The sequence below is a fragment of the Melanotaenia boesemani genome, chromosome 9, assembly GCF_017639745.1.
Source record: "Melanotaenia boesemani isolate fMelBoe1 chromosome 9, fMelBoe1.pri, whole genome shotgun sequence".
Taxonomy (NCBI): domain Eukaryota; kingdom Metazoa; phylum Chordata; class Actinopteri; order Atheriniformes; family Melanotaeniidae; genus Melanotaenia; species Melanotaenia boesemani.
The window spans coordinates 22,093,585-22,119,549 of NC_055690.1; the positions used below are offsets into that span (position 1 = coordinate 22,093,585).

At 39.9% G+C, this 25,965-nt stretch overlaps 2 protein-coding genes across 5 annotated transcripts in view; both read right to left on the reverse strand.

Annotated features, from left to right (window-relative positions):
* Positions 1–6,292, reverse strand: part of pafah1b1a (platelet-activating factor acetylhydrolase 1b, regulatory subunit 1a) — a 39,278-nt gene extending 32,986 nt beyond the window's left edge. The window contains exon 1 of the mRNA XM_041994555.1: positions 6,107–6,292. The gene's annotated coding sequence lies outside the window, so the exon portion shown is untranslated. The remainder of the gene's footprint in view (positions 1–6,106) is intronic.
* A 1,223-nt stretch (positions 6,293–7,515) lies between these two features.
* cluha (clustered mitochondria (cluA/CLU1) homolog a) lies at positions 7,516–23,986 on the reverse strand. 4 transcript variants are annotated; one of them, XM_041994477.1, is made up of 27 exons: positions 23,645–23,986; positions 18,348–18,541; positions 18,025–18,196; positions 17,206–17,349; positions 16,572–16,699; positions 16,275–16,429; positions 15,613–15,738; positions 15,045–15,192; positions 14,866–14,958; positions 14,253–14,687; positions 13,872–14,131; positions 13,470–13,786; positions 12,581–12,682; positions 12,204–12,304; positions 11,936–12,088; positions 11,787–11,849; positions 11,450–11,694; positions 11,237–11,321; positions 10,983–11,136; positions 10,714–10,853; positions 10,563–10,643; positions 10,347–10,472; positions 10,103–10,224; positions 9,927–10,020; positions 9,707–9,841; positions 9,543–9,616; positions 7,516–9,395 (listed from the first exon to the last, which is right to left on the reverse strand). In XM_041994477.1, exons 1-27 carry the CDS (start codon positions 23,766–23,768, stop codon positions 9,269–9,271), a joined length of 4,098 nt encoding a protein of 1,365 aa, XP_041850411.1. In that variant the 5' UTR covers positions 23,769–23,986; the 3' UTR covers positions 7,516–9,268. The 4 variants fall into 4 exon arrangements, with proteins under 4 accessions (XP_041850411.1, XP_041850410.1, XP_041850414.1 ...); XM_041994476.1 differs by having other exon boundaries at positions 13,383–13,786; XM_041994480.1 differs by lacking the exon at positions 23,645–23,986 and adding an exon at positions 23,238–23,259 and having other exon boundaries at positions 13,383–13,786.
* Between the last annotated feature and the right edge of the window lie 1,979 nt (positions 23,987–25,965).

The window sequence follows — 25,965 nt, forward strand, 5'->3', positions numbered from 1 at the left end:
ACAAATATCTACATTCCTTAGCAGAAAGTCTGTCTTTCCTCTTTTTTTTTTATAAAGGTTTTATGTTTTTCTAAATGGAAATAAAAATGTGGTTCTTCAAAAATAACAAACATCCTATGGTGGCTCTTCATTAAAAAATATATATAAACTTGCCTTTTTGAAAAGTCTCGTAACATTTGCATCTCTAAAGTATTTTTATTTAGCTGGCTGAGGGAAAAATGGCTCTTTGGATTGGAAAGGTTGCAGACCCCTGCACTAAACACATAAACAGGTTTAGCAGCAATTTTCAGATAAAATATTTCTTCATATATATTTATAAAATCAAATATTTATGACAAAGAAGGATGAAATGTTCAGGATTTACTAACTAAAAGGTAAAAAGTCAGCAGGATGAATTTAAAGCTGTGAAGCTGCTTCCTTCGAAACACAGAAGGAACAATATGTGATAAATATCAGCATCAGGTGAACAGACAGAAAGCAGGATGAGAATCTCACAGCTTCTAGATGGTGAGGAGAGAGAAATATTCACAATGTGCACAATAACTTCCATCCATGCACCTTCAGTGTTTCATTATCCAGGCTTCTGGCCTATAATTTCTCTAAACTTTAATTTTCCACCTCCGCTACCGGGAGTTAAGGGGTTAACATCTCGTGCCGGGTGTAACGTCAGGTCTGTAGATGTAACTATAAACATGTGTGGTATCGACAGAAAGTCCAGAATCTCAGCTACCAGCTCAGTAAAACCATTTTCACAAACGACTCCTCTACTGAAAGCTCACATCTCACAGATATCACAGCTGGAAGTTTCATCTCGCTATGACCAAGATTCACCGAACCAGAGGCAGAAGAAGACCCGATTTATGCTTCACGTTTGTAAAAAGCAGAAAGCATGTCTTACCTTTGCTGTCTTGCATAAATTAAAACCGCATTTATTAAAAAAAATAAAAAAGTTTCCAGTCCAAAAATGACGATGTTCTGTCCATCTGCATGTTTTTTGACAAAGAGAAAGGTTGGTTCTTTTTTTTTCTTCCTGTTCCAGACAGAAAACATCTCTTTATTTTACTAAACCCGCTCTCTCCCGATCACATCAGATGCACCGCAGCAGCAGGAAAGGGAGACATGGACGCCATGTTTCTGTCATCAAAGCCAGCGGCCAGCAAAAAAAAAAGAATTAATGCGCGATTAAAAAAATTAACGGCGTTAATTAAGCATTGTGTTAACGCGCGATTAACGCGGTAACGTGCCCAGCACTAAAAAAAAAGACAATTATTGGTTGGCTGAATGCTCTTTCCAACAACTAGATTGCATATTTGAATGTTAGAAATACCATATTCATATCAGAAGACAACTGTACAGACAGTTTAACGCTCCATCACTGAGCAGGACCTATTAAATTAACATACTTTATTATGCCAAGCAGAAAATAAAAGACAAAAGGTAAATGGTTCTATGTAGGTTATTAGTAGGGCTAATTAAATGAATGACAGCAAAAAAAGTTAATAACGCCATATTTTTCCAATGTATAGGGGAGGGCTTTTCAACTCTGGTATGTTTGAATCTCTTGATAGCATTCACTCTGCCAAAAACAATTAATGATTTAAACTAAATCCCAAATGTAAACTAGAAATGTTTGCTCATTTGTTGGTTATAATTGGCATGTTAGCAAGTTAGAAAGTTATTTAAACAAAATATATTAACTCCCCAGGGAACTAAGATTCCTAAGACAGCAATCAACAAACTCCAAGGTTCATTAACTGCAGTGTTACATCCTCAAGCCATACTGTCAGACATGTCATCATTCATCCAAAATGTGTGTCAATGCTGTCCTTAGTAGGGTGAGTGACAGTTGCTATTGGCAGCAAGAAGGTAATAAGCAGTCAGATGAGTGAAAGGTAAGCTGTCTGGAAGGTCAACTTCTGTTTTACTGTTGTCTTAGAGAAGACAAGTAATATGGTATCTGCTATCAAGCTGCCACAACCATAAAAATGAATGGGTTGACACAAGATAAAGAGGGCCTATCTGAAAACCTGTGCATTTTCCTTTTTTTTCTGGTAATACTTTAAGTCTTACTTTAGGTTTGCAGCTGGTTCTCAAAACATAACCCAGAAAGAGCTTAGCTTTTGTGTGGAGTCTGACAACAGTTGTGTGGTTTGTTGGAAATCTGAAGTATGGTTAAGTGTGGTGAATGCAAAAAAATACTAAACGTAAAGATGTCATTTCCGCTTTTCCACTGATGCAATAATTTTAAGGAACAGCTGGTCGATGCAGTGAGGAAGTACGAAAATCTATACAACACATGTTGCATAAAAACACGGACACTACACAAAACCCCATCACGGACAAAGTTTCTCATGAAGTATGAAATTACCAGACCAAAACAAACTTTATTTTTTTGCCACCTCAGGAAAAAGAACAAAGTTCTATGTTGTTGCAGAGTATGTAAAAAGCAAAGTCCTTACAGGTCAAAGCTGCCTTCAGGTAGACAACAAGGTTGCCCAGAGCATAACACTGCCAAAACAGGTTTGTAGTCTTCCCCAAAATCAACCTGCTGTCTCCCAGCTAAATAACACACTAATTCATCTGCTTAATGTTGAAGAAACTGTAGTTCATCTGACCAAGCCACCTACTCTCCCTCACTGGTTGTAAATGTCCTGGATGATAGCAGCTCTAACCTGGTGATATGCTGAGCTGACTTTACCAACTTACCAACAGTGCTTTGCGTTTGAGGATGGTACTGCCGGCGTACCAGGCCATAATGTTCCCAGCCAGGATATTCTCAACAGTGCATCTATAAAGTTCATCAGTATCCTGGTGTCCATGACAAACCTACTAAGTTGCCACAGGAAGAAAATCCATTGTCTCGCTGACCTGACGATGATGTCAGTACAGGATGACAAGCTGAGATCCTGGATGATGACCACAATCATCTCTTTATTCTTGCTGACGTTGAGCAGAAGCACCATGAAGAAAGTACTGCAACCTCCTTTCTGTAGGCTGCTACATTATTGTTGGTGATGCAGTCGATGATGGTCGTGTCGTTGGCAAACTTGATGGTTGTTACAGAGCTGTGCATGGAGGTACAGTCATAACTGAACAGACAGAAAAGGAGGTGGCTGAGGAAACAGCCCTGGGGGGTTCCACTGTTCAGAGTCAGTGTGGAGGTAGTGTCTCTGAGCTTCGTAACAAGTATAGAGTTGAAAGAACTGAAGTCCACAACAGCATCTGCACATAACTGTTTCTTTGGTCCAGGTGAGAGAGGGTAATGTTTAGTGTGAATGCCACAGCATCATCTGTGGACCTGTTTGGCCTGTAGGCAAACTATAGCGGGTCGTGTGTAGCTGGCAGAGATGATGTCATGTGAGCTGTGACTAGCCTTTTAAAGCACTTCATGATGGTGGAGGTTGGTGCAATAGTCGTTTAGACAACTCACATTCTACCTCTTTGGAACCAGGATTATTGTTGTTTTCTTGAGGCATGTGGGGACAACAGACAGCAAAAAGGACAGAAAATGTCTGTGAAGACATCTGCCAACACATCAATATGCCATTTGAAAACTCTACTAGAAATATTGTCGAAACAGGGAACTTTGAGCATTGGGAAATATGGATAATTAATAAGGTATAACTTTCACTAAAGACTCAAATCAAATAAATCAAAATTATTGTAAGATGTTGTTTAACTGTTTATCAAACCGAAATGTAATTCAAAAAAGTATCAGTCTCAAAATTCTATTCAACTATGAACTATGAAAGAGATTTAAGGCTCAAACACGAAAATAAAACTTAACATTTTGCAAAGCAGTAAGATTCATTATTATTATTATTATTATTATTATTATTATTATTATAAGTAACGTACAACCTCCCGATTTAACTTTGGCACAGTTCAAAGTGCAACCTCCTGCTCCTGACAAGATGGTCCAGCACCACATTCATACAGTTAATTTGGCACAGCCACTTTTCATTTAGGATCCTGGCGGCTTTACAGCTTTTTTACACAGTAAGCTTCTATGCATTTTATTTTCTGACACCAACAGCCAATTTTTTTTTTGTTTGTTTGCAAAATGTGCAAAACTGAGATCAAATCTTAAAACTATAAACTGGAACAATTCCATATATAATTTGACCTATCTAAATGAAGGTGAAAACATTTTTCATTACTCTTAAACAGCAATTCTATGAGGCAGATGAGACAGGTTAAGAGATAGCTTTTGTAACAATCTCATGACCAACTACAGCCTGAGATTTCCACCATAACAATCTGACAATGTGACTGCAGCTACAACTTAGGTCACCTAAAAAAACCATTTGGAATGTAGTATGAAAGTGCACACTAATCAATGTTAAACTGGCAAGATTATGAAAAAAAAGAAACACATATAAAACTAACTCAATCAGAACAGATGGAGATGACATGACCAACCTAAAATATTTGGGATATCAACAAAGAAGAAGATCCAGTTGTATCAGCAGAGTCCTAGACTGCATGTGTCCTCAAAGTAAAATGACCAAGGTTAGGAGGACACAGCATGGGGACATATATCAACACACTCCACATACATCAAACCTAATGTTGAACTAAATTTTGTAAATCTGACAGTCTGTAGCTTCAAGTCAATCCACTAATACCAACCAAAAGCAACAAGATATTCATCATCTGAAAATATTATAACTGTTTAAACCAAAGCCCAAAAATTGCAGATATGTTGGCTGTTAAAAATCACATTTCTCTTGAGTAATTTCAAATTAGCAATAAGAGGAAATACACATACCTGACAAGGGAGAATGTCAAGTTGAATGCTGTTTTCAAATAAAACAATTTCACCAACTGCCCATCATTTCATTCATCAACACAGGGAAGTCCACACAAGCATTGCTAAGAAAGTAACACATCCAAGTATTGGCAAAAGCTTTGTAGTCGATACCTAATCCAGGTTGGTCAAAAACTGTGCAAAGCTTTTTGAACTGCCTAAGCAATGAATTAGATTCTTTCCAGAGAAAGAGCAATAGGCTCGCAATTACCAAATAAAACCATCGAGTCACGATTCCACACAACAAGAGAAAATACCAGGCATACACGTGATATTGTGCATTCGCACAAATACATCGCCTCGATGTGCTCCACCCTGATTTTCAAACACGGTGCCAACAAGCAGCGTGAAGCACAACCAGACGCAAATTATGGGGGCTTCAGCTGAGCGTGGCAGCGGCCATCAGCGAGCAACCAACAGTATGACAGCAATCAGCAGCAAAGGAAATATGACTCAGAGGGCATGTCATTGGAGCAACCCGCCACAGGACAACGGATGTCCAATTACAATAACATTTATGCCAGCAAACGAGATGACGAGTGTCACCTCAAGCCTTTTCAAAATGCAATCACTGTGTGTAGCAGCAGCTGGAATCTGCAGAAGTTGCGCTGATTTTCAACCAAATGTATACACCATTTAATGTTTAAACAAGTCGCCAATCATTCAACCAGTACGCTAACAACGATACCGTCATTTTACCAAGTCGTTGTGGTTTTAAAAAGGCTGAGAGCCAAGATGTTGGCAAAAAACAAACAAAACAAATAAAAAAACACTGCAAACTAATTACAGCCTAAGCCTAATACTAGCGTCTAGCAGACGGCAAATACAGCTTTAAAACATGGTGACAATGACATACATAATATACACAAATGTATCCTAATTGGATCACACGACATCTGAGTCTGTCGGTACGTTATTGTTACCTATACCCGGTTATCGTTAGCTAATGTTAGCTAAAGTTAACGTTAGCAAAGTTAGCCTCCCGGCAGAAAGTTAGCTCGCACGGTAACTCTTAACCTTATTGACAATGGCAATATGCAGTAAAGTTAGGTTAGCTACTATTACCTTAAACAGGTTACGACTTAGATTGCTGCATATGCCCCAAATTTGTTTATTTGAACACTATTATAAACTCTGCTGACAGGGTACCTGCTGCTCCAGTCCTAACGGCCTATCCGCCATTTTGAGACACAAAAAGGAGGTGCAAAAATTACAGCCACATCGTCATTTTCCCCACCTAACGCCTGATTCCTTCGACTGTGACCGGCTTCATAATCAAGAACTATTCAAACTCACCCTATTGTTTGTGCCCGTAGATATCCTCCGCCGTCTATAACGGTAACACCACCCGACAGGGTGTGAAATTTCCGATCCAAAATATGATCTTGTGATGTGGAGGTAAACTGTGTCCGTCTTGTCTCCTCCGCTCGGCTTGCTTGTTTTTTCGTTCGCTACCGCAGTCGCCTTCACAAGAGTACGCGCACGAAACTCGCGTTCACTGTCTGTCGGGAGTGCGCACGCCCTTGACAGTAGAAAAAGGAAAAAAATAAATATTTGAATCTTAACTCTTACTTGACTGCTCAACAGTAGCACATTTTTAATATATTTCTAATTGATTTTTTTTATGTTATTGTGTTTTGTTCTATTTTTGCATCTCAGCGCTATGTTTAGTTTTCATTTCAGATGTAATTTTTGTACTTTAACCGCTTTATATTAACCTGTCATGCACATATAAAAAAATGTATATAAACATGTAAAATACAAAACACCTTGTCAGCTAACTTAAACATTCCACCAAACTGCTCTCTATCAACCCCCTATATTAGTATTCTATTTTATAAAGTTGGATAAATTAAAATTTTACTTTAAATCCAGATTCTCAGTCCACCACAGTCCACTTGTATGAGTTGTACTAATTAATTTGCTCATTTTAATATAAAATAAATAAATATTACCAGGAGCAATAAAATGCATCCTTCCATCGTCCATCCATTTTTAATCTATAAACATATACTCTCCCCGCCTAATTTGCATTTCAGGGCATCCAGATTGCAACATAACAAATGCAACTTGTGTGCAAAAGGATACACTTTAATCTTCATTTTCTTTTAAGCTATGTTCCCTCCAACTCCAGAAAACACATTTTAAAGTTTCTTGCAAAAAAACTGTTCTATTTACTGTTTTTAATCAAAATAAAAATTTGTTTATTTTTTCCATGAACTATTAAAATATCCAAATATTAGACTTAATGGGATTGACATGTGCACTGCAACATCCTCTTCCATTTAGGTGTTTTTTTCCCTTCACAATAAGAAAAATGTTACTGCACCACCCTCTGGACAGTGTTGGTGTTACTGGTGAGCAAAAATAAATGTATGAACATGATACAAGAAACCCAAAAAACAAAATCAGGAGGCAAATGTTAGCTTTATATTCTGTTGAGTTTTACCCATAATCACCATTTCCATTAAGAAGCATAAATAATAGGCACATACACACCATGCTCTGCAACTGATGTGACCGTTCAGGGGAGAGATCATTGTGGCCACCTTAATCCCGTGGGCTAAAGAGGTCACCAATCATTTTTGTGTGTTGATTTGTTATTTACAGGCATATCAGCCTGCACTGTAAGTAGTCCATCTTGCATGTTTTGTGCTAAAAACTGTTTTTTCTCTCTCTCTCTAAAAACAATTAGCTCCAGCACCATCTCTCTATTGCTTTAATCACATACATTTACACACTGCACCAATTAAGTAATAAATTTCTGTTAGAGGAATACACTGCATGTATACAAACAAACCTTTCAGTCTTTTTTTTTTGGTACACCACATTGAGGAAGCCCCGCTTTTGTCCACTTTTGGTGATGCTGTGCACATTCACACATAGCACAAGAAACCCCCTCACTCCTGTCTAGTTTTTTTTTTTGCCTCTGATACATGTGAAAATATGACTTGATTCAATAATGGAAAACACATAAAAGCCAAGAAAAAACAAACAAAAAAGAAAAACACCCAGCTACAATAAATCTATCACTACTGCCAATGTTGAGCACCTGTGCAATCTTGAGAAGCGGTAAAGCTAAGTACCAACTTCGTACATTAAGCAGATTTACAACATTGGTGGCCATGAATGTTTTAAGAAAATGGGCATATGTCATTTAACAGTTTTAATATATGTAGACATAAAAAAACATTTGGAAAGCAAATGTTCGCTCGGCCTCTTCAAGCTATGCAGCAGCAGGTCTGGCCAACAGGTTTTCTGTCATACTACACGAAAACGCACACTGTCAAACACACATGCACATATTTTCTTTCAGCATGTAAAAATAGAAGATTGAACACAGCTAGTATATAGTGGATAAATCTACAAATAAAATGGACGTATTTCGATTCTGCCTTTTCCATTAACATCAAGTACCTGTCTAAACCAAATAGATTTTTTCATCTTTTCCACCTCTATATTTTCTATAAAACAAACATGGCTTAAATTAACTGATGATCAAAAGGCATACATTACCTTTATAATTCTACTGTGCATTTAAACAAAAATCCATTTACTTAATAAAAGAGGAGAAACATCAAAATAAAATCAAACCCAATGACTGATAGACATGTGACTGTGATGTGGAATAAACAGGACAAGAGGAACAAAAAGAACACAGCAGACAACCTCCTGGGAGGTTGTACATATAAATGACAGAATTATTTAATTTATTAACTAGCGGGGATGTCTAAGAATGATGAGTGATTGCTGCAAAGTGACTCAAAGCCACCAAGAAGGGAGTTTACATTCTGAAGCCCCACTTGAAAAATCTCAAATTTACTGACTGTATTCTGATCTTAGTGCACAGAAGAAAGAACCCCTGAGTTCTCAGACAGGATAGGTGCTATATCATTTTAAAGCACCTTTGGGAAGTGGGGTCTACATGCCTGGGCATCTACAAGGTTCTTTAGGCAATGGCAGAGGTGAAACATGGTCCTGGGCTAACAATGCTGTGGGAAGTTAGAGCACAGAAGAAGCATGATTTGGGGACGATGTTGAAATGGATAAGGCTCTGGTATACAATGTCATGGTCATTCTTGGTCTCCTTCCCCCCAGCTGCAACCCCTCTTTCAAATATAATATTTCGAAGCAGCCAAAACCTTCAGTGACTTCATCACCAAGTTCTCGGGCCAGGGATTTTTCAGACTGCACTTTACATTGATTCTGTGTTGTTTGTACGCTCTCCTTACTCCCTCTCCTACCTTGTAGGAAACTCCTGCTCTGTATTCCTTTGTCCTACAGTTCATACAGTTTTTCTCTAGACTGCCCTGACCCCACCCTTCCCCTGTTATTGCCCCTGTCAATGCTGATTTAGACTGCTTGGTTCTCAGGTCCACAGGCTTAGTGACTTGGCATCTAAGTCACAACCTCCAGCTCCCCCATTAGCAGAAAATTGCTGTGTGAAGGACTTGAATATTAATCAATGGGAATTTTGTCTTCTAGTTCCAGTGGGTTGTCCTCAGTGGGCTCATCGCTCTTTCCCAGCTCCTGCAGCTGCTGTCTCCTCTGCACCTCTGCCTTCAGGTTCTCCAGATCCTTTTGGCTAAAAAGGAAATAAATACCAAAGAAAACTAATACTTAATAAACAGAAATGCTCTGACATCATTAAATATGTCATAAGGTTGTGGTACAAATTCAAACTGTGTATTATAAACTGAAAATACGACATATCGATCGCCGCCGACTCTACCTGAGTGGTATAAAGATGATGCCATTGATGATGTTGAGCTGCTCTAGGACACTGGCCATGCTGGGTGCAGTGAACTAGAAAACAGAACAACACAAACACATCAATGCTAAATATTCTGGACTGAATAAAAAGCAAGCACAGAAATAGTTTGACTGAATGGTCACCTTGAGGGGCATGATGCTGGCATTGGAGCCGTTCTTGTAGATCTCATTCATAGTTCTCTGCAGGGCCACAGCCTGCTGGGTCAGGTACTTCAGATACTCTGAGCTCTCCTTAGTTTTCTCATGCGCCTCACCCATCTGAGAGGAAAACACAAAAAATACATGTAGACAACACTTCTTCACACATGATGATAACAGGTGTTGGGGCTCCTGCAGGGCCAACCTGGTTCTTGTAAATGGTGTAACCCTCCTTCTCGTGCTGTAGCGCAGAGCGGAACTCGGCCTTGCTCTCGTAAACCCTTGCAACCAAATGATGGCTGGAAGACATAAGGCAACATAAATAATCGCACGAACAGTATTTTTAATCTCATGTGTTAAAATTCTGGTGTCTTTTCTCACCTGAGTGCCACTTTCAGAGAGCGGGGTCCATGGTACTTTGTGTTGATGGTCAAGGCATTTTCCAGGAATCTCAGAGATAAATCATACTCCATCACTCCGTGCAGCACCAGCCCAATGTTATTCTGTTGAAACCAAGAAGGTTGAAAATGTCTGTAGCACTTATTACTTTTTTTAATCAGATTTACTCTGTAATAACTACACCAGAAGCAGTTATAACTTATTAAACCCTCAAGACTGCACTTACGTCTATTAGTGCCATCTCTGGGTGGTCCTCCCCACAAACCAACAACATGAGGTAACGAGCGCGATACAGCAGCTTCAGGGCAGTGGAAAGCTGGCCATTGGCAAAGCAGTACAGAGCCAAGTGCATCTGAAACATAAAATGAACAAACATGTTGGAGAAAAGGATGTTAAACTTATTTAGCCTGACAAAAACAATCTCCTACATTTGACAACTTACATATTCTTGAATAGTGTTGGGATGCTCGATACCAAGAACTCTTTCACTCATCAGAACAGCCTTTTGCTGGTTGCTTAGAGCCTGTAAAAAAACACTAATGTCATTAATGATCTAAAAAAAAAAAAACAAGAAAGAGATTATTTGTGCTTACCTCAGGGTGGTCTCCCATGATGTAATTAAGTCGTGCCAGCAGGCGAAGACAGGCACAGATTTCTACATGCATGGCTCCATACACGTTGTTGAAGAGGTTGAGAGCCTCATTGATCAGCTCACAACCCTCCTTCAGAAAACCTGGAAATAACCAAGAAGAACATTTACAGAAAATTCAAACACAGAGCTCTCTGTTGAAAATGTTCCAGCTTTGCAATGTAGAAAATTTTATGTTTGACTCCATCTAAACAGGAACTATGTGATCACCACCTTGCTGCACTTTGGCCTGCCCACTTTGGAAGAAGTGGAAAGCATCTGAGGCTTTTGGGTTTACATGCTTCACAACAGGAAAAATATTCAGGATGTCCTCCTCTGTGAAGGCGGGCTTGTGGCGGCTGTCAAAGTTGTACTCCTTAATCAGGATCTAATGTCAAACACAAAGTTTCCTTTTTAATTATAAAGAAAGTGCAGAAAAGACTGTGAGGGACATTTGATAAAATGAAGTTGGGGGTCACTAAACTTACCTGGATGCCAGTTTTGACTGAAATTTCTCTGAGAAGGGTGATTTTCTGTAGGTTGTATTTCTCCACCACTTGGTCAACATTATCACTGATCAAGAATAAAGAAAAATTATTAGGACAGGATGTTTGTTATCAACTAAAAATAAATAATAAAAGTCACGTTCCCCACACTTTCTAGCCTAAATATTTGTTTAAAATTAGCAGATGCGACCTAACCACTGTATGGTGAAGTGATAATAGCTCTGAGCCTCAGAGGCAATATTCTTCCACAGCTCGCTGGGTGTCAGGCTGGCCCACGCAGTGTTGTCGCCGCCACCGGGAACCCTGTTGCGACGTTTTCGGCTCTTGCGACGTGACACCAGCTCATCGGGAGGCAGGTGGGCGACGGCGTCGGGGAAGGAGCTTAAGAAGCAGTTCAGAAAATGGCTTACAGCTGCAGACAGAGCGGACAACTCCACACCCTACAGGATGACAAAACATTTAAAATAACCAGATTGAGTATATTTTTGCTCTTTTGTGAAAAAGAAGTTACTTCATGTTAAATGGTACAAACCTGGAGGTATGTTTTGAAGATATGTTTTGCACATCTTGTGATCAGCTCCATGATTCCTATTCTCTGTGATATAGGAAAAAGAAATAGCAACATAATTAACTCCAAGCGTGCAGCGTGTTATGAAGGGATAATGTCTGGATCAGGCTTACATATAAGTGCTCCAGCTGCACTTTGGCAGGGGTCTTCTCCACAAACTCCAGAACCGTGCCCAAATAGCGAACATTGATGCCTCTCTGGTGCAAAGCCTCCGTTAGTGTGGCTCCATCCATGGGCAGAGCGCTATGGTCCAAACAGTCTTTCACCTGGTTAGAAAACACGCACACACAAATATACTGTATACAAAAATATTATTTCAAACTAACACTTGCATAAATTTCTGCTGATAAAGAAGGTTAATTATCTTGTAACCACACTGACCAGTGAGGGGATTTGACAGGACACCAGGAAGGCAGCAGCATCTTTGAGAAGCTGCTTCTGCTTCTGTATGTCCTCAACACTGTTGTCAGGGAAACGCACTCCTGGTTCAACAACACACACAAACACTGCTAATCAATACCTGTTTCCCTTGTTAAGTTAATTAGGAGTGAAGATGAGTAAAATACTTATAATCAACCCAAACTGAGAGAATTTGAGGACTTTGAAAAGACCGATCCATCTACAAAAATCTCAGTCCCTCAAGCTTTCAACAAAATTAACTTCCTAATCAGTCAAACTATTGTGTTACAACCTTATATAGATAAACATGGTTAATTTCTTCATAGTGCATTTGAGTTAGATTATTATTTCACACTCACCTGGCGAGAAGATGTCTGGGTTGAAACGGATATCAAAAGATGTGTTGCTGATGGAGCCGACGGCTTTGCAGGCATTCAGAACCACTTCTCGGCTTTTGGGGTCTGTTGAAAGTTCAAGCAACATTAAAAGAAGAGTTAAAAGTATTGACAGATAACTAAAATGTTCAGGTTTTACACCATGTCCACATTAAGGTTTATACCCTCCCAAAGCCACAATAAAAAAATAAATAAATAAAAAAACACCTTTCCCCAGCGTACTGTAGACATGGACTAAGTTGAGGACCCACCACCATTTGGTCTCAACCACACACACACCACTGATTAGGTCATTTACCTTTACAATCAGAATACTGTAAATCAGGATCAACTGAGCCTTCCACAAACCATTCAATATCAGATTATTTCTACACTCCAAAACAATTTTGTATTAATCGACACAGCCAAGTGATTATTGGGTTTATTGGGTGAAATCCTACTACACACAGGATCACATGCTGGAAATGGGTGGACTGGTGAGCTAACACTCTCCCCCACTGCAGGCTCATGACTGGGCAGGGAAAGCTAGTCAGGTGGAAAGAAGTGACTGCATGAAATATTCTAACACATATGTAATTGCACCAATGCTATGGACACACACGCAGATGCATGTACTCACATGTGTGCACACACACATTCGGACTGCATCAAGTCAGTTAATTTTTGTTCTCTGATTTAACGCTGCTTTTGGTCTGTACAACAGTCCACCAGAGTAGCTTTCCCTGCATTGTCCAAGCCTTGCTTTATGGGGCGTTTCTGGACGTACCAATACCAGATCCATCTTCGGCAACTAAGGTCTCCGCCAGCTCTTTGGCCTGAGCTAATCCTGGAATACTTTCCTCAAGCTCCTTACCCTCCAGTGGGCTTTTGCATTCCCCATTCTGTGTGGTTGCAGGGTCCAGAGACCCATTTGGTGTGGGCTTCAAGAACTTTTCTTCACTGTGTGAGGCAGCAGAGGTGCTGTTGTCTGTTTGGCTTGTGCCATCTATGGAGACTTCTGTTGCACTAGAAGACTCTGCAGCAGCAGTCTGTGTCTGGGTTGTATCTGCATTGCTCTCTATGGGTGTCTCTGTGGTTTCAGTGATGGCAGGTGCATCAGTCTTGCTAGAGTCCTTGTTAGCTTTTTGCTGCATGAGCTGCAATGCTGCCATCTTCATGAAGAGAAGATATCTGAGGAAGGACATACAGTTATCTTTCTGTAGTATCTGTAATGTCACAAACTTCTAAGGAGGAAAAAAAGAACCACAACACATACCTGTGCTCAACAAAGGCTTCAATGAGCTCTTGCCGAAGACAGGGCAAGCGATGGCGGTGCTTGCGAGGGAAGCCTTGACGCTGGCTCTCTGGAGACAGATCCTCTCCATCCACAGGCAGGAAGTTGAGGTCAGGGGGGAAGGTGCGAAGAAGGTCCAGAATGTAGTGTCTGCCATCATTCCCAATGATGCCTTTACATTCAACTGAGGAGCACAACTCCACTGTCTCTTCTTTTTCATTCAGTACATTGTGCCGCTGAACCTGGAATTTCCAGAATTCATGGAAACATTAATATGTTAGTGAGGCCAATAATCTAAATATAAAGCCCAGATATGGTTGTAAGATTAAACAAGGTAACTTGATCTAATGCAACTGTACTGACCTTAAGTGGTCTGCTGGTTTTATCAAGCAGCTCTAGGTATTTGCTGTGGGACACAACAGTCTTTCCAAAGTCAATGGAGCCATAGATGACGCTCTGCTCCTGCTCACGCTCCAGAATACCTGGGATGATGGACTGGGCTGTGACACGATAGCCTCTGTAGTCTACTACAACCGTTCCCAGGGTGTAGAGACCCTCCACGTCCACTGCCCCGTAAGCTCGTACTCCATTCAAGTCATTAGTAGGCGCAGCATGGGCGGCCGCGTCGCCACCCAGCTCGCGATAGTGGTCCCGCACATCAAAGCCCAGACTGAAGAAGATGTTGTTCCAGATGAACATCTGCATTCGTGTTTCCTCACCAGGGTTGATGGCCATTACATTGCCATCAATTACTGCCATGGCGCCACGAGTGGCAGCAGCTGCAAAGTCACTGTGGACCTGCAGAGGACAAAGATGAAGGTGTGAAAGATTTAGAAGAACAAAAATACTTAAAAGTGGCATGATTTAACTTTATAAGATTTCCACATTGGAACTTTTTTTAGAAATTTCAGAACCATAAGTTGATTTTAAATCTACAAAAATACAACCGTACACAGCTTGAGAGTTTCAACGGTACCTTAAATATAGCTCTTTCCCTCAGCAGCCGCTCAGGCAGGTTCTTCCGAGGCAGCTCTCTGGTGGTCTGGAGCTCCTCGTTCCAATCTCTGGTCTACAGAGACATCATTACAAACTCATATTAATACTGTGGCTAATCCTTTCAATGCATCCGCATCTTGTGATTTTAGCTACACCCACCTGTCCAGGTATGTGCTCCTCATAACCCAAGCGGGAGGTGTAAGCATCCTCAGCTCGGACACAGTCCATTGCATGGTCAACCTGCGGAGCGGTCCAGCTGTACACCTGGAAAGGTGTAGCTATTCTCTCGAATGGGTGTCTCTGGACTCTGCAGCAGAAACACAATGAAACAGGAAGACATTGGTTGTGTGCTTCCTTCTCAGCTGTTTCAACCTCTTGTCACACATTTCAGGCAGCATATTTGACGATTGTTGGGAGTAGTTTTTAGAACCACAGGCTCCAATGTTTTGCCTCTTAATGGATTTTCTTATTGTACACACAAACTTTGACCAGCTGCCTCCTGATCACCTCCTGACAGTAGCAGGCAATCTCCTGGTTAAACAAATTTAATGAATAAATGGATTTAGAAGCACTTCAAAGATAATAAAAAATAGATAAGAAAAATACAAAATTAGTAGAGGTCAGAGGTTCACTTTTGTACAGTATGTATAAAAAGAAGGTAGTAATAAAGAAGAATATATTTAGTGAGTAAAAAAATGTGTTATTATAACCAAAACCAGGTTTTAACCTTTTCTTTTGCAGGGCAGTGAAGTTCTTCTTGAAGGCAGGGCTGATCTGGCTAAGCAGCTCCACCAGAGAATGGCTCAGGAAGCTAGGGTTTGCTGGCTTGGGGTTAAAGATGTAGGTAGTTGATCTGAAACACACATACATACATATTGTCACACACATTAACATAGCTGCCAAAGTATATATGATCTGACATTCATAACTGGAGCAAATCAACAACTAAAAATATTACTGGGGACTGAAAAAAGAAAAAAAAAAATCAACAAGATAAAAAAAAAAAAAAACTACATACCACTCACATATGAAAGAAACAGTTTGGATGGATTTGTTGAAAGATAATCTTTATCAAAGAAACATAGCACATTTCCCAGCTTAATCCAACTTAGTTTCATCAGTTTATTGACATTCAGACTCAGTATGCTGCTAATAGATGCTGCACATCAGTCTGTCCTCCTGTGAAAAAAGTGCAGCTACATGCATTTGATCATCTATGATGATCTAATCATCACATAGTATTCTTAATTCAAAACACTAATGTCATGAGTTATGAATACTATGGAGAACTGAAAAAAACTCTTCATGACAGCTGCTTCAAAATACATTTAAGTTTGTCCAGAGACTCAACAGCAGTAAATTAACAAGTTTGCTGAAATGCTGACTGACTGGTTGAGGTAGAAGCCGCGCGTAGAGGCAGTGACGCTGACATGCCGCTCCTCCACAGTCACAATGTAGAGGTACATGAGGTCACCATGCATCTTCCTGTTTCCAGGTGGAGGGTTCCAGCCACTCATGGTCAGGACCTTCAGGCACTGCATGGGCTGTAGATGAGGTAAAATATTATAGCTTGAATTTGTTTTGACTACTAAGACATTGTATTTGTTTTAGAAAAAAATCTTCCCAAAATGATACTCGGGTGTTTTGAAGCCTACAAGTTAAGACCAAGAACAGGCTGCTCCTTACCTTCCAGTCCTTGTTATGTGGCTGGAGGGGCACCAGGGGGCGGTCTTTGCTGTTGGGCAGGATGTGCTCTGGGGGGGTGCAGTCGATCTGCTCCAGCTCATTGCCCTTTTTCTTGCGCTTTCCACTATCTGCAACCCCCATAAGACAGAGCAAGGTGAAACCCAGGTACACTAGCATGAATGCTGTAAGTTACTGAACGTGGCTCATTCTCCACATTATACTCCTGTAACTGATCCGATTATAGTTAAATGTGTTTGAACAAGTTGCAATAGCACTCTTATGTAGGTCAGTAAGATTTGCTTAACGCTTTGAATTTGGTATGCAGTCAGACCATGGCACTCAAAAACAGAGAGAGAAATGTGTTTTAAATTTTTTCATCTTTAATCACAAAAAAATCACTTATGAAAAAGGGAAAAATCACATTTTAATTCATTGTGATGCCCATGAATTTAAATCCAAAGCTAATTTTAAATCTCTCAGTTACAGGACAAACTTTCTGTAAATGTGCTGCCATTTCCAAATTAAGCTGTGTGAACATTAACATCAGAGACATCTAAATGACAAACGAATCTAACTTCAACAGGGTGCTGACGCCTCCCTGGTTAGAGCTTAAAGAAAAACTTTGAAGTCATACCTCCGAGGTCTCCATCAGTGAAGATGCTGAGGAAAGACAGAGAGTTGCAGTCCACTCCATTGTAGGCATCTGAGGGATCCAGACTTTTCAGCAGGTCTCTGATGTGGCGCACATGGATACGAGCTTCGCGCACGGTGTAGGGCTCTAGAGAACCATAAAAGGAGGCATGAAGACAAAGTGATCAGCTGAATACGTAGCAGATTAAATTACTCAACATTTGTCCTGTGCTGTGATTCATTTCAGTTATTAAGGTCATATTATGCTATTTCCATTTCCTTCAGTGGCTTCATTAGCTTTTTATGATGACTTAAAGACCCAGAATCTACACAAAGGAGAGTTAATCTCTCCCACATATGATACTTTTCTAAACCTGCTTAAAAGACGTGTTTGTGATCCAGGTTTTTGTAATGACATTGCCAAGTAATACATCTGTTTCCTCACGGCCTTTTAAAGGCAGAGGGGCTCATATCAAAGAAAGACAGAACAGCTGTCATGCATTTAAAGGCGACAAAAGGTGCTGCAGCATTAAAAGTATATAAAAAAGTAAACATATTCTAATAAACCTCCTTGCTATAGCTACAGTGGGGATGTGCCAGGATGGAGTCATTGTATGGAGGATGTAAAGTTGTTTTTATGACGTCAACCAAGATTTCCATATGCAGATATGAAAGCAAGTCATTTCTGTCTGATGTCAACGTAATGTTGATGGGGTTGATGGGGTTGAAAGCGTTGAGGCTGTCACCACTTTCAAACTGTGTGGTGAGCTGGTGCAAATGAAGTGAACAGTATTACTACTCTTTTTATGCCTTTGGGTCTGACCTTCTACCACTTTGAGTAATGAGCCCTCCTGTAGGCCCTCAATGGACTTGAGCTCAGCAAAGTTGTCCAGCACATTTCCATCCAGCTGCAGAGAAAAGCAGGTGCGGTGGCAGGTGTCTTCCCGATCCATCAACACCTGATGGATTTCCTGCACCATTTCTTGGGGGGACACCTGATAAAAAAACAGAAAAGATTAATAGTCACTATATCTTTCGTAGGTACAACTTATTCTTCCAAGAACATGCTTGGATTCAAATGAGAAGCCATCTCATAACAAGAATAAAAATGTTATCTGCTGATGGTTGGGAAGAAGTTATTTTTACCTGCAAGTCAAAAGGCTCTGTTCCAGGTGCCTGGATTTTAACGGTAAAGCCTGTGTCCTGGATAACTATCACTTCCTGTTCATTGGAATCCTCACCTCCGTCCACTTCACAATTACCATCCTGCTTTGATTCAGCTTCCTCCGTATGGTCATGAGCCCCATCACCATTCACCATGGCTGTATCTGTACTGTGCCCTGTCATGAATGAAAGAGAACACAGAGATCCAGAGTTAATTGGAAAGGGTATATTTGTGTGTGTGGTTCACCAGTAGCTTGTTTGCCATCCTGTGGTTCTCTAGTTGCAAGTGTATTTATCTGTAGCAAAATGGTGATCCCACAAAGGGTGTTTATTAATCTTTGCTGATTCCATATCTCCATCCATTTTACACCTGAGTACGCTACCGCTGCTGTCATTCTGGCTCAAAAGAAACAGTACCTTCACAGGATGATGCTGACAACAAAAACAGTAGCCAGGTCACAAACAAGGAACACAGAGTGTTAGGTCTAGATGATCTTTGCTCATAAAATATTTACAAATGGGTGATGAGAGCCCAAGCAGCTGAGCTGAAGTATGACACTGCTGTGATGTTACCACTTTTATCTAAACAAGCTAGAACTACAACGCATAAACAATTCGATCAAAACACTTGATAAAAAGTAACCAGCTCATCTAGACAATAAGTTTCTTGCAACTGCCAACTGAAACCAACACTGTTGCAACACTGGAGGGAGTTTTCCCAGGAAGCCTTGAATAAAAAGGTTTCAGTATTCCCAAGAGGGAATTACTGGTTACAATTACAATACCAGCAAGTCAGCGAAGAACAATTCAGCAGCTCTTTGACCTCTTTTAGATACATCTGAGTTCTAGTCATCGTGTTTCATATCACTATCTGAACATGGATATTTTCTTTCCTTAAGTTAAGGTAGGGGGAAAATGACATGAATAAAAATGAGATGCATTAAATCAAAAGAGTCAGACAACTATTCCCTCTCAATGGGACACGGCTGCTGCCAGCAGACGTGTCCTTGCTCTTGGTTGAGTTAAAACACAGTGTCAGGGTTACTGAGAAGGGGCCAGAGGGGGGAGGAAGGACTCTGTGGCTGGACGGCCACCCTTGGGTGGGAACGAACGCACTATAAATGTGGAGGGGGCCACGCTCTGAATAACAAATACAACAGCTTGAGAAAGGTCACCCAAGTTAATGAAAGAAGCAAGAGTTCGGTGTCCAGTGCTTCAGTGTAGCCGTATTTGTTTTCACCATTGCTGCAGACCCATTAAATTTCTTATCAGGCTCCCGACACTCTTAGTTTGTCTAAAACAATGTTTCATGAATTAACAATCTACATGAAGGTGTAGACATGGGAGCATCTTGTCACTTTTCTTGGAGCCAATATTTTTATAAGCAACAGATTTTATAGCAAATGTATGTGGACCAACAAAATCAAACTGCAACTGCAAACTGGTTGTTTGACTTAGCTGGCAAATAAAAACCTGTCAGAGTTACTATAATTACTAGCCACAATTCTGGCTCCACCTCCGTCTGATCATTTGTCAACACAAGCAGGCACACACCTGAAATGTCATGGTTTATTTCAATAAATGATGGTTAATTTATATAGACTACATGTAAAGTTGGTGTCTGATGGACAATTTTCTAAAAAAAGTGCATTTAGATAATTAAATGCAGCATTATGTCTGAAGGTAACAAATGGCTGAAAGCCCTATGATGCTCTAAATCAAAAGTTTTATCCGTAGGACTATTTTTATGTATGCATGCACATTTTAAAGGATAGGATGAATAGTTTTGATATGATGCACGTCCTGTTTAAATGTTCATGCTTAGATGGGCTGAAGGTAGGGTTGGGCAATAAAATCGATTAATTTAATTTTTCATTTACGATGATTTATTTTTATGGAAATCTGGATTTTTGCATCTTTTATAGGCACCACAAATGTTCTTCTTGGGCTTCCATAGTTAGAAGTTGACTCTGCCCTCCCACCGCACCAGAACAGTGTTTGTCTGAAAGCACTAACAGATGTTCACTCATGCCTGGAATTTAGCTGTATAAATACAGACAGTTTATATATATATATATATATATATATATAACCATAGAGGAAAATGCTGCTCTCTTTGAGATGCAGAAGACAACTTCAACTCTTGTTAAGAGACAGCCAACATCAGGGGAAGTAGTAGATCCCGCATGATAAGGACCCAGATGGAAAGAGATAGATGCAGTTGTGTTGCATATCTCCATGCAAGATGATAAGATGATTAGCTATTTATACGATGGAAAGTTATGACATCATTTACTTTATTTGCTGTCACTCATTCATATAAATAAATTAAACACATTTTGCATGCAAAAGCTTTAAGTTTAGCTTTGTTTTTAATATGTTTAAATATGTTTTTTAAAAAGGAAAAAAAATCTCAAATTGGATTTAAAAAAAAAAAACATTTTATTTTTGGTAAATGGTAAACTGTTTGTATTTATACAGCACTTTTCTTTTAGGCTATATCATCCAGCCCTATGTGAATGACCATGTCTTTGAACCCTATCACACAGACATATTTGAGGTGTAATTAGCACTCTTTTAATTACTACAACTTCTTTGGTTGATGGCACCAAGGTGGAGAATTAGTGCCTTCAACTGCTATCTCAAGAGAGAGCACTATTTACTTGGTATCACAATGAAAAGGTTTTAAGTGGAAATTCATCAAAAAGCATCCCTCAGACAACAAAACACTGACCAGATTCCACACAGTTACACCCCTTTGGTTGGAGAAGCCCTCTACAAGGTCATGGTAAGAAATCAATAAATCAAGGATACAAATCAGATGCAACGAAATGCTGCATCAAGCACAACTTGATCAGTAAATGATACACATTTCCTCCAACACAAAACAGAGCTCTTCGAGTGAATCCACCTTTACATGCTTTCAGATCACATAATTAGGAATGAGCTCTTCTGTGGTTCATTACACCAGCCCACCTCTTTTGATAAATAAGAATGATTGCAGCCAACTTTCTATCCACTTGGAAGCCCTTGACATGGGGACTGCTGCCATGGTAACGCTCACCAACCTGACAAGGCCTGTCTGTAATCCTGTTTGCTGGACCGCAAGGTTTCATCCCCCTGGTGGACAGACAGGATCTGGACTCTGATTTCAACCAGACTGAAAGTATAGGAATGCCTTTAAAAAACCAGGCATCTCAGCTGTCAGCAACAGAGGATAGCCAGATTTCTCTAAATGAAATAAATGGAAATAATAATTAAAAAAGAGGAAACTAAGATTGACTTGGCTCAATGTTTAAAGACAAGATGCATTATTTTTATATTGTGGATTTAGAAAAATGGTTCAGGCACCACTGAAAAATTATCAATCCAGCAGTGTTAAGCAACCTTGCCATGGTGTCAATGATTCCTGGATTATCCAGGCCACCATTCACCCCATGAGAGCATTAAGCCTATTAAAACCACTGAGAATGACCCTCGCCTAAATGTAAATGCTATGCCACCAGCTGTGTTTGTCCTTTTACAACTCTGCACTGACACATGCCTGAGCCATCAATCTTGTCAATGTCTCATGTATAAGTCAATTTCAGCAGCAATGTTCCAGATGGTGATTATAACCAAGCTGCTTGTTGTTATAATCATGATAATGTTTATTACACGTTTCTAAAATGCAAGTGACACAACTAGACTTCAAAATGATTGATAGTTAATTGTTACACAGGCCTTGCATATCCTCACAATGAGCAGGTGGAAACTTGTTTATTGCATTTGTTACCTCAATCTATTCTTACATATAATAACCCAATGATATGTCATTTATTTCAGCTTTATCCTGGCAAATCTGATGCCCATGGGGGCTTACAAAATGAGTGAAGGGAAACACAACTGATCATCCAGATGCATATTATTTAAAACTAGATCAAATGGCTCTGATCCACAAAGCAACACACGCTCAGTCTCTGACGTTAAGAGACTGTCACCAGAGTTGTCCTACAAAACGAGAACAGCAGAGAAACTTCAAGGGTCCACATGCGAAGTAGAGACACTGGCTGCAGTGACTTCTGGAGCTCTGGAAGTTGAGGTTAACTTCTTCGGTTGACACGATCTCAGATCAGTTTAATTTGCCTCTACTGACAACACTCTGCAAATGCTGTTTCACTGCGAGCCTCCATAATAACTTTAACCTTACATGTTACTCACCAGTTTACACGACTCTTCGTGTATTATTAGCTTAACCTTCCTTCTCACCGTGCACACACCATCATGACTTCTTCTACTACAACCAGCTTCCGCTTCCCGGTCGAGCAGGAGCTCTCGAATTAATTGCCCACAGCGGGGAGGAGGGGGCCGGTGAGAGGGTTGTGAACAGCCGCTGGGCGATTCATCGGCCTGACATCAGTTAACGCGGACTTTTAATACCTTATTAAGGACGTGTCAGACCAGTCAAATTGGTAGTTAGGCACACCCCATTCTCTTTAAAAAACTGAATATGTTTACCACCCCCCCGTGTTCATGTGGACAGTGAGAGACTCCACTGAAGGTGACCTTCAGTCAGTTCCTTTGACATGCTGTTACAGAACATGTGCGTCAGTGAGAACTTGCACAATATGGGCTAGTGCACTGTGTTAACACAGACAGTCATGTGCTTTGCTGTCGATTTATGTTCTGTTTGAGAAAAATACACTTTTCAGGTTATATTCCAGGATTTATGACTTGTAACGTGTTAAAGGGAACAAGACCGACTGCGTGCTAGTTGCTGGCTAACCATCCATCCATTTTCTTGCCGCTAGCTAGTTACGGTGCGTTCTGAATGAGGAAGCTAACGTTAACGATAGCACAACGGGTAATTTGTTTTGCGTTACCCTGACTTACTTGCAGTGTCAGGTTGAAGTCAATGCCAGTGGACCTATGGATGTGATCCCAAGGAAGTTGCTAGCTTGCTTACTAACACAGACGAGTAGACATGATGCTAAATAGCTAGTTAGCCTAATGGAAAGCTGTCCAACCTTGTAACCCATGAGGTGTTTTGGATTGCAGGTATGGAGGTTAGCTATCACCTTGGGTCTGACTGAGGACTTTTTAAGTGATATAATGAATGGAAATAAGTGTCACCAGCTTTGATTAATGCAGCACAGAGAGACAGTCAAGAAAATATTCAGGAACTCGTGCTGTTACACAGGAATGCTATCAACAAAAAGCAGTTGATGTATCTATTATAATATTTGTGATCGCTACAAATTGTGTGCACATGAGAGGCCGTGCATGTGCAGTAGTCTCACCACAGCCACAGGAATCTTTCAGATGTGTTATGTTGGTCTGTTTGCCGTCCTGGGCTTCATCCGCAAGATCAGCCGGATTACAGTCAGGCACTGACGCCGGGATGTCATCTGTCTTGCTCACCATGGTCGGCAGTCAGTGTGGTGACAGAACTCCCCCTGCAGCTTTGCTTCAGTGTGTAAGGTTGATAATAAAATAGAAACAGTTTTTTTCTAATCTGCTTATCTGGCTAATGCAGGCTATGTGGCTACATCCGAAGGGTACAGACTTACAAAAACAAGTCTACCGAGGAAGGACAGTGCTGTACATAGTGGTGTGCACACGTGGTTTTTTCCTCCCCTCCTCTTGACCTCTTTGCCTTTGCGTTGCGCTTCTCCTCCCACTGAGCGTGGCGCTACGGAAACCCACATGCGACAAGTCATTTTGATATGCTCCGTTTTGGTTTGTATTTTTGTGTAGATATTGTGTACTGGTAAATAAAATTAGATCAGTCTCAAAGAGGCAAAACATAGTAGCAGCAGAACATATTGAGACTGCATAGAAGTGACAAACCTATGACATAGACACCAGAGGTCCGTGCATAGATAGATAGATAGATAGATAGATAGATAGATAGATAGATAGATAGATAGATAGATAGATAGATAGATAGATAGATAGATAGATAGATAGATAGATAGATAGATCAGACTATAAATAAATAGACTATACTTTGTCATCTTTTCGAGACAAACATTTTAAATGGATTATATTTCTCTGGCTTTAAACTACCATCTGTTCTCACAAGCCCATATTAAATAATTTAAAATTATTATGGCAATCATTTTATTTATAAGAAGGAAAATTGCAAAACCCATTTAACAGCCAGTATGATTAGCATTTTGAAGCATGACTATTTATTTCCAGTGACTATTGAAGATATTTAGACTAGACTCTTATGGAACCAACTTCCAATAATAAAAGATATTGATTGTTAAAGTCATGACCATAGTATCAGATAAATATGGAGCAAGTATGTTTAATAGTATGGTTTGTTTGAAAGAAATACTGGGACAAACCATCTTCCTTCTAAAAACACCATTTCAAAGTTGTATCTGAACAAATCACAAAATCTTAGCGCCATGTTTGGAGAAAATCAAATGGTAACTGTCGAGCATGGTGGTGGAGGGATGATGATCTGGGCTAATTTTGCAACCACATGACCTGGGCACCTTTCAGTCACTGAGTCAAACATGAACTTCTCTGTATACCAAAACATTTTAAAGTCAAACATGAAGCAATCTGTCTGGCAGACAGAGTGTGACTGAAATTAGTTCCTGCAACAGGACAGTGATCCACAGTAGCTAATCTACAACACAACAGCTAAAACAAGAGGGGGAGGGGTCAAAGAGCTTCAATGAGCCAGTCAAAGTCCAGATCTCAACCTGACTAAAATGCTGCAGTGGGACTGTAAAGTAGCTGTTTCTAAACAAATGCCAATAAACAAAGAACTGAAGCAATACTGTAGGGAAGATGGGCCAAAATTCCTCCACAACAATAATGTGAAACTGATAATCTCATACAGAAATCAGTTGAAAGTTATTTCTGATAAAGGTGGTTCTATAAGCTACTGAATCATGTGGTGTACTGTTTTTCCACACACTTCTTCTGTATTTTGGCTTTGTTTTCATTGAATAAACAATGATATCCTGTTATACTGTATGTCATGTGTTGTGGATATTTTAAGATCAATGCTGATGCCTCTGTATACTTCCAAACACAGCAACCTATAACCCTGTAGTATACCTGGTTTATTTTAGGCTTATTGTCTGCAGACAAAAGCACACTGAGTTAGTTGAGTGAACAATTTAAAATTAACAGAAAGTTGTATTTGTACTATATTGTACTATACATTATTTCCATGATTGTATGCATGAGTCAAAGCGATTATCTGCATCCTCTCTCTTGTTCCTTAAGATAAGCTTCTCTTCAAACAAAGTAGTCATCAGACGCCACAATATTCAATTTTATTTCAGTTTTGTGTACAGCAGATCACTGTAGGAAGCCAACACAGTATATGCGGTATGCAGTCCATATCTTGGAATTGTCCATTGACCAAAATCATACAATAACCAAGAATGACATGTCTCTGAGGGTCATGTTGGGGACCACACAACTTTATTGCTATAAACCACGTAACATGTCAAACAAGATTCTTGATGAGGCCATATAGAGTCCAAGGAAATGTTTCTTTTAGATGGAAAATTAACATACTTGATTTCAAATAGGGCCAACTACAACAATTAAACTTAGATTTAAAAAAGAGAGATAATGATTTTGTTAA

Excerpts from the sequence above, each read along its gene's own strand:
- cluha (XM_041994476.1), bottom strand. The coding sequence starts at position 23,768 with ATGGTGAGCAAGACAGATGACATCCCGGCGTCAGTGCCTGACTGTAAT. Across the intron at positions 17,350-18,024 it reads ATTACTCAAAGTGGTAGAAG|AGCCCTACACCGTGCGCGAA; the intron begins GTCAGACCCAAA and ends ATGGTTCTCTAG. Across the intron at positions 11,850-11,935 it reads TGCAGCTGGAGCACTTATAT|AGAATAGGAATCATGGAGCT; the intron begins GTAAGCCTGATC and ends CCTATATCACAG.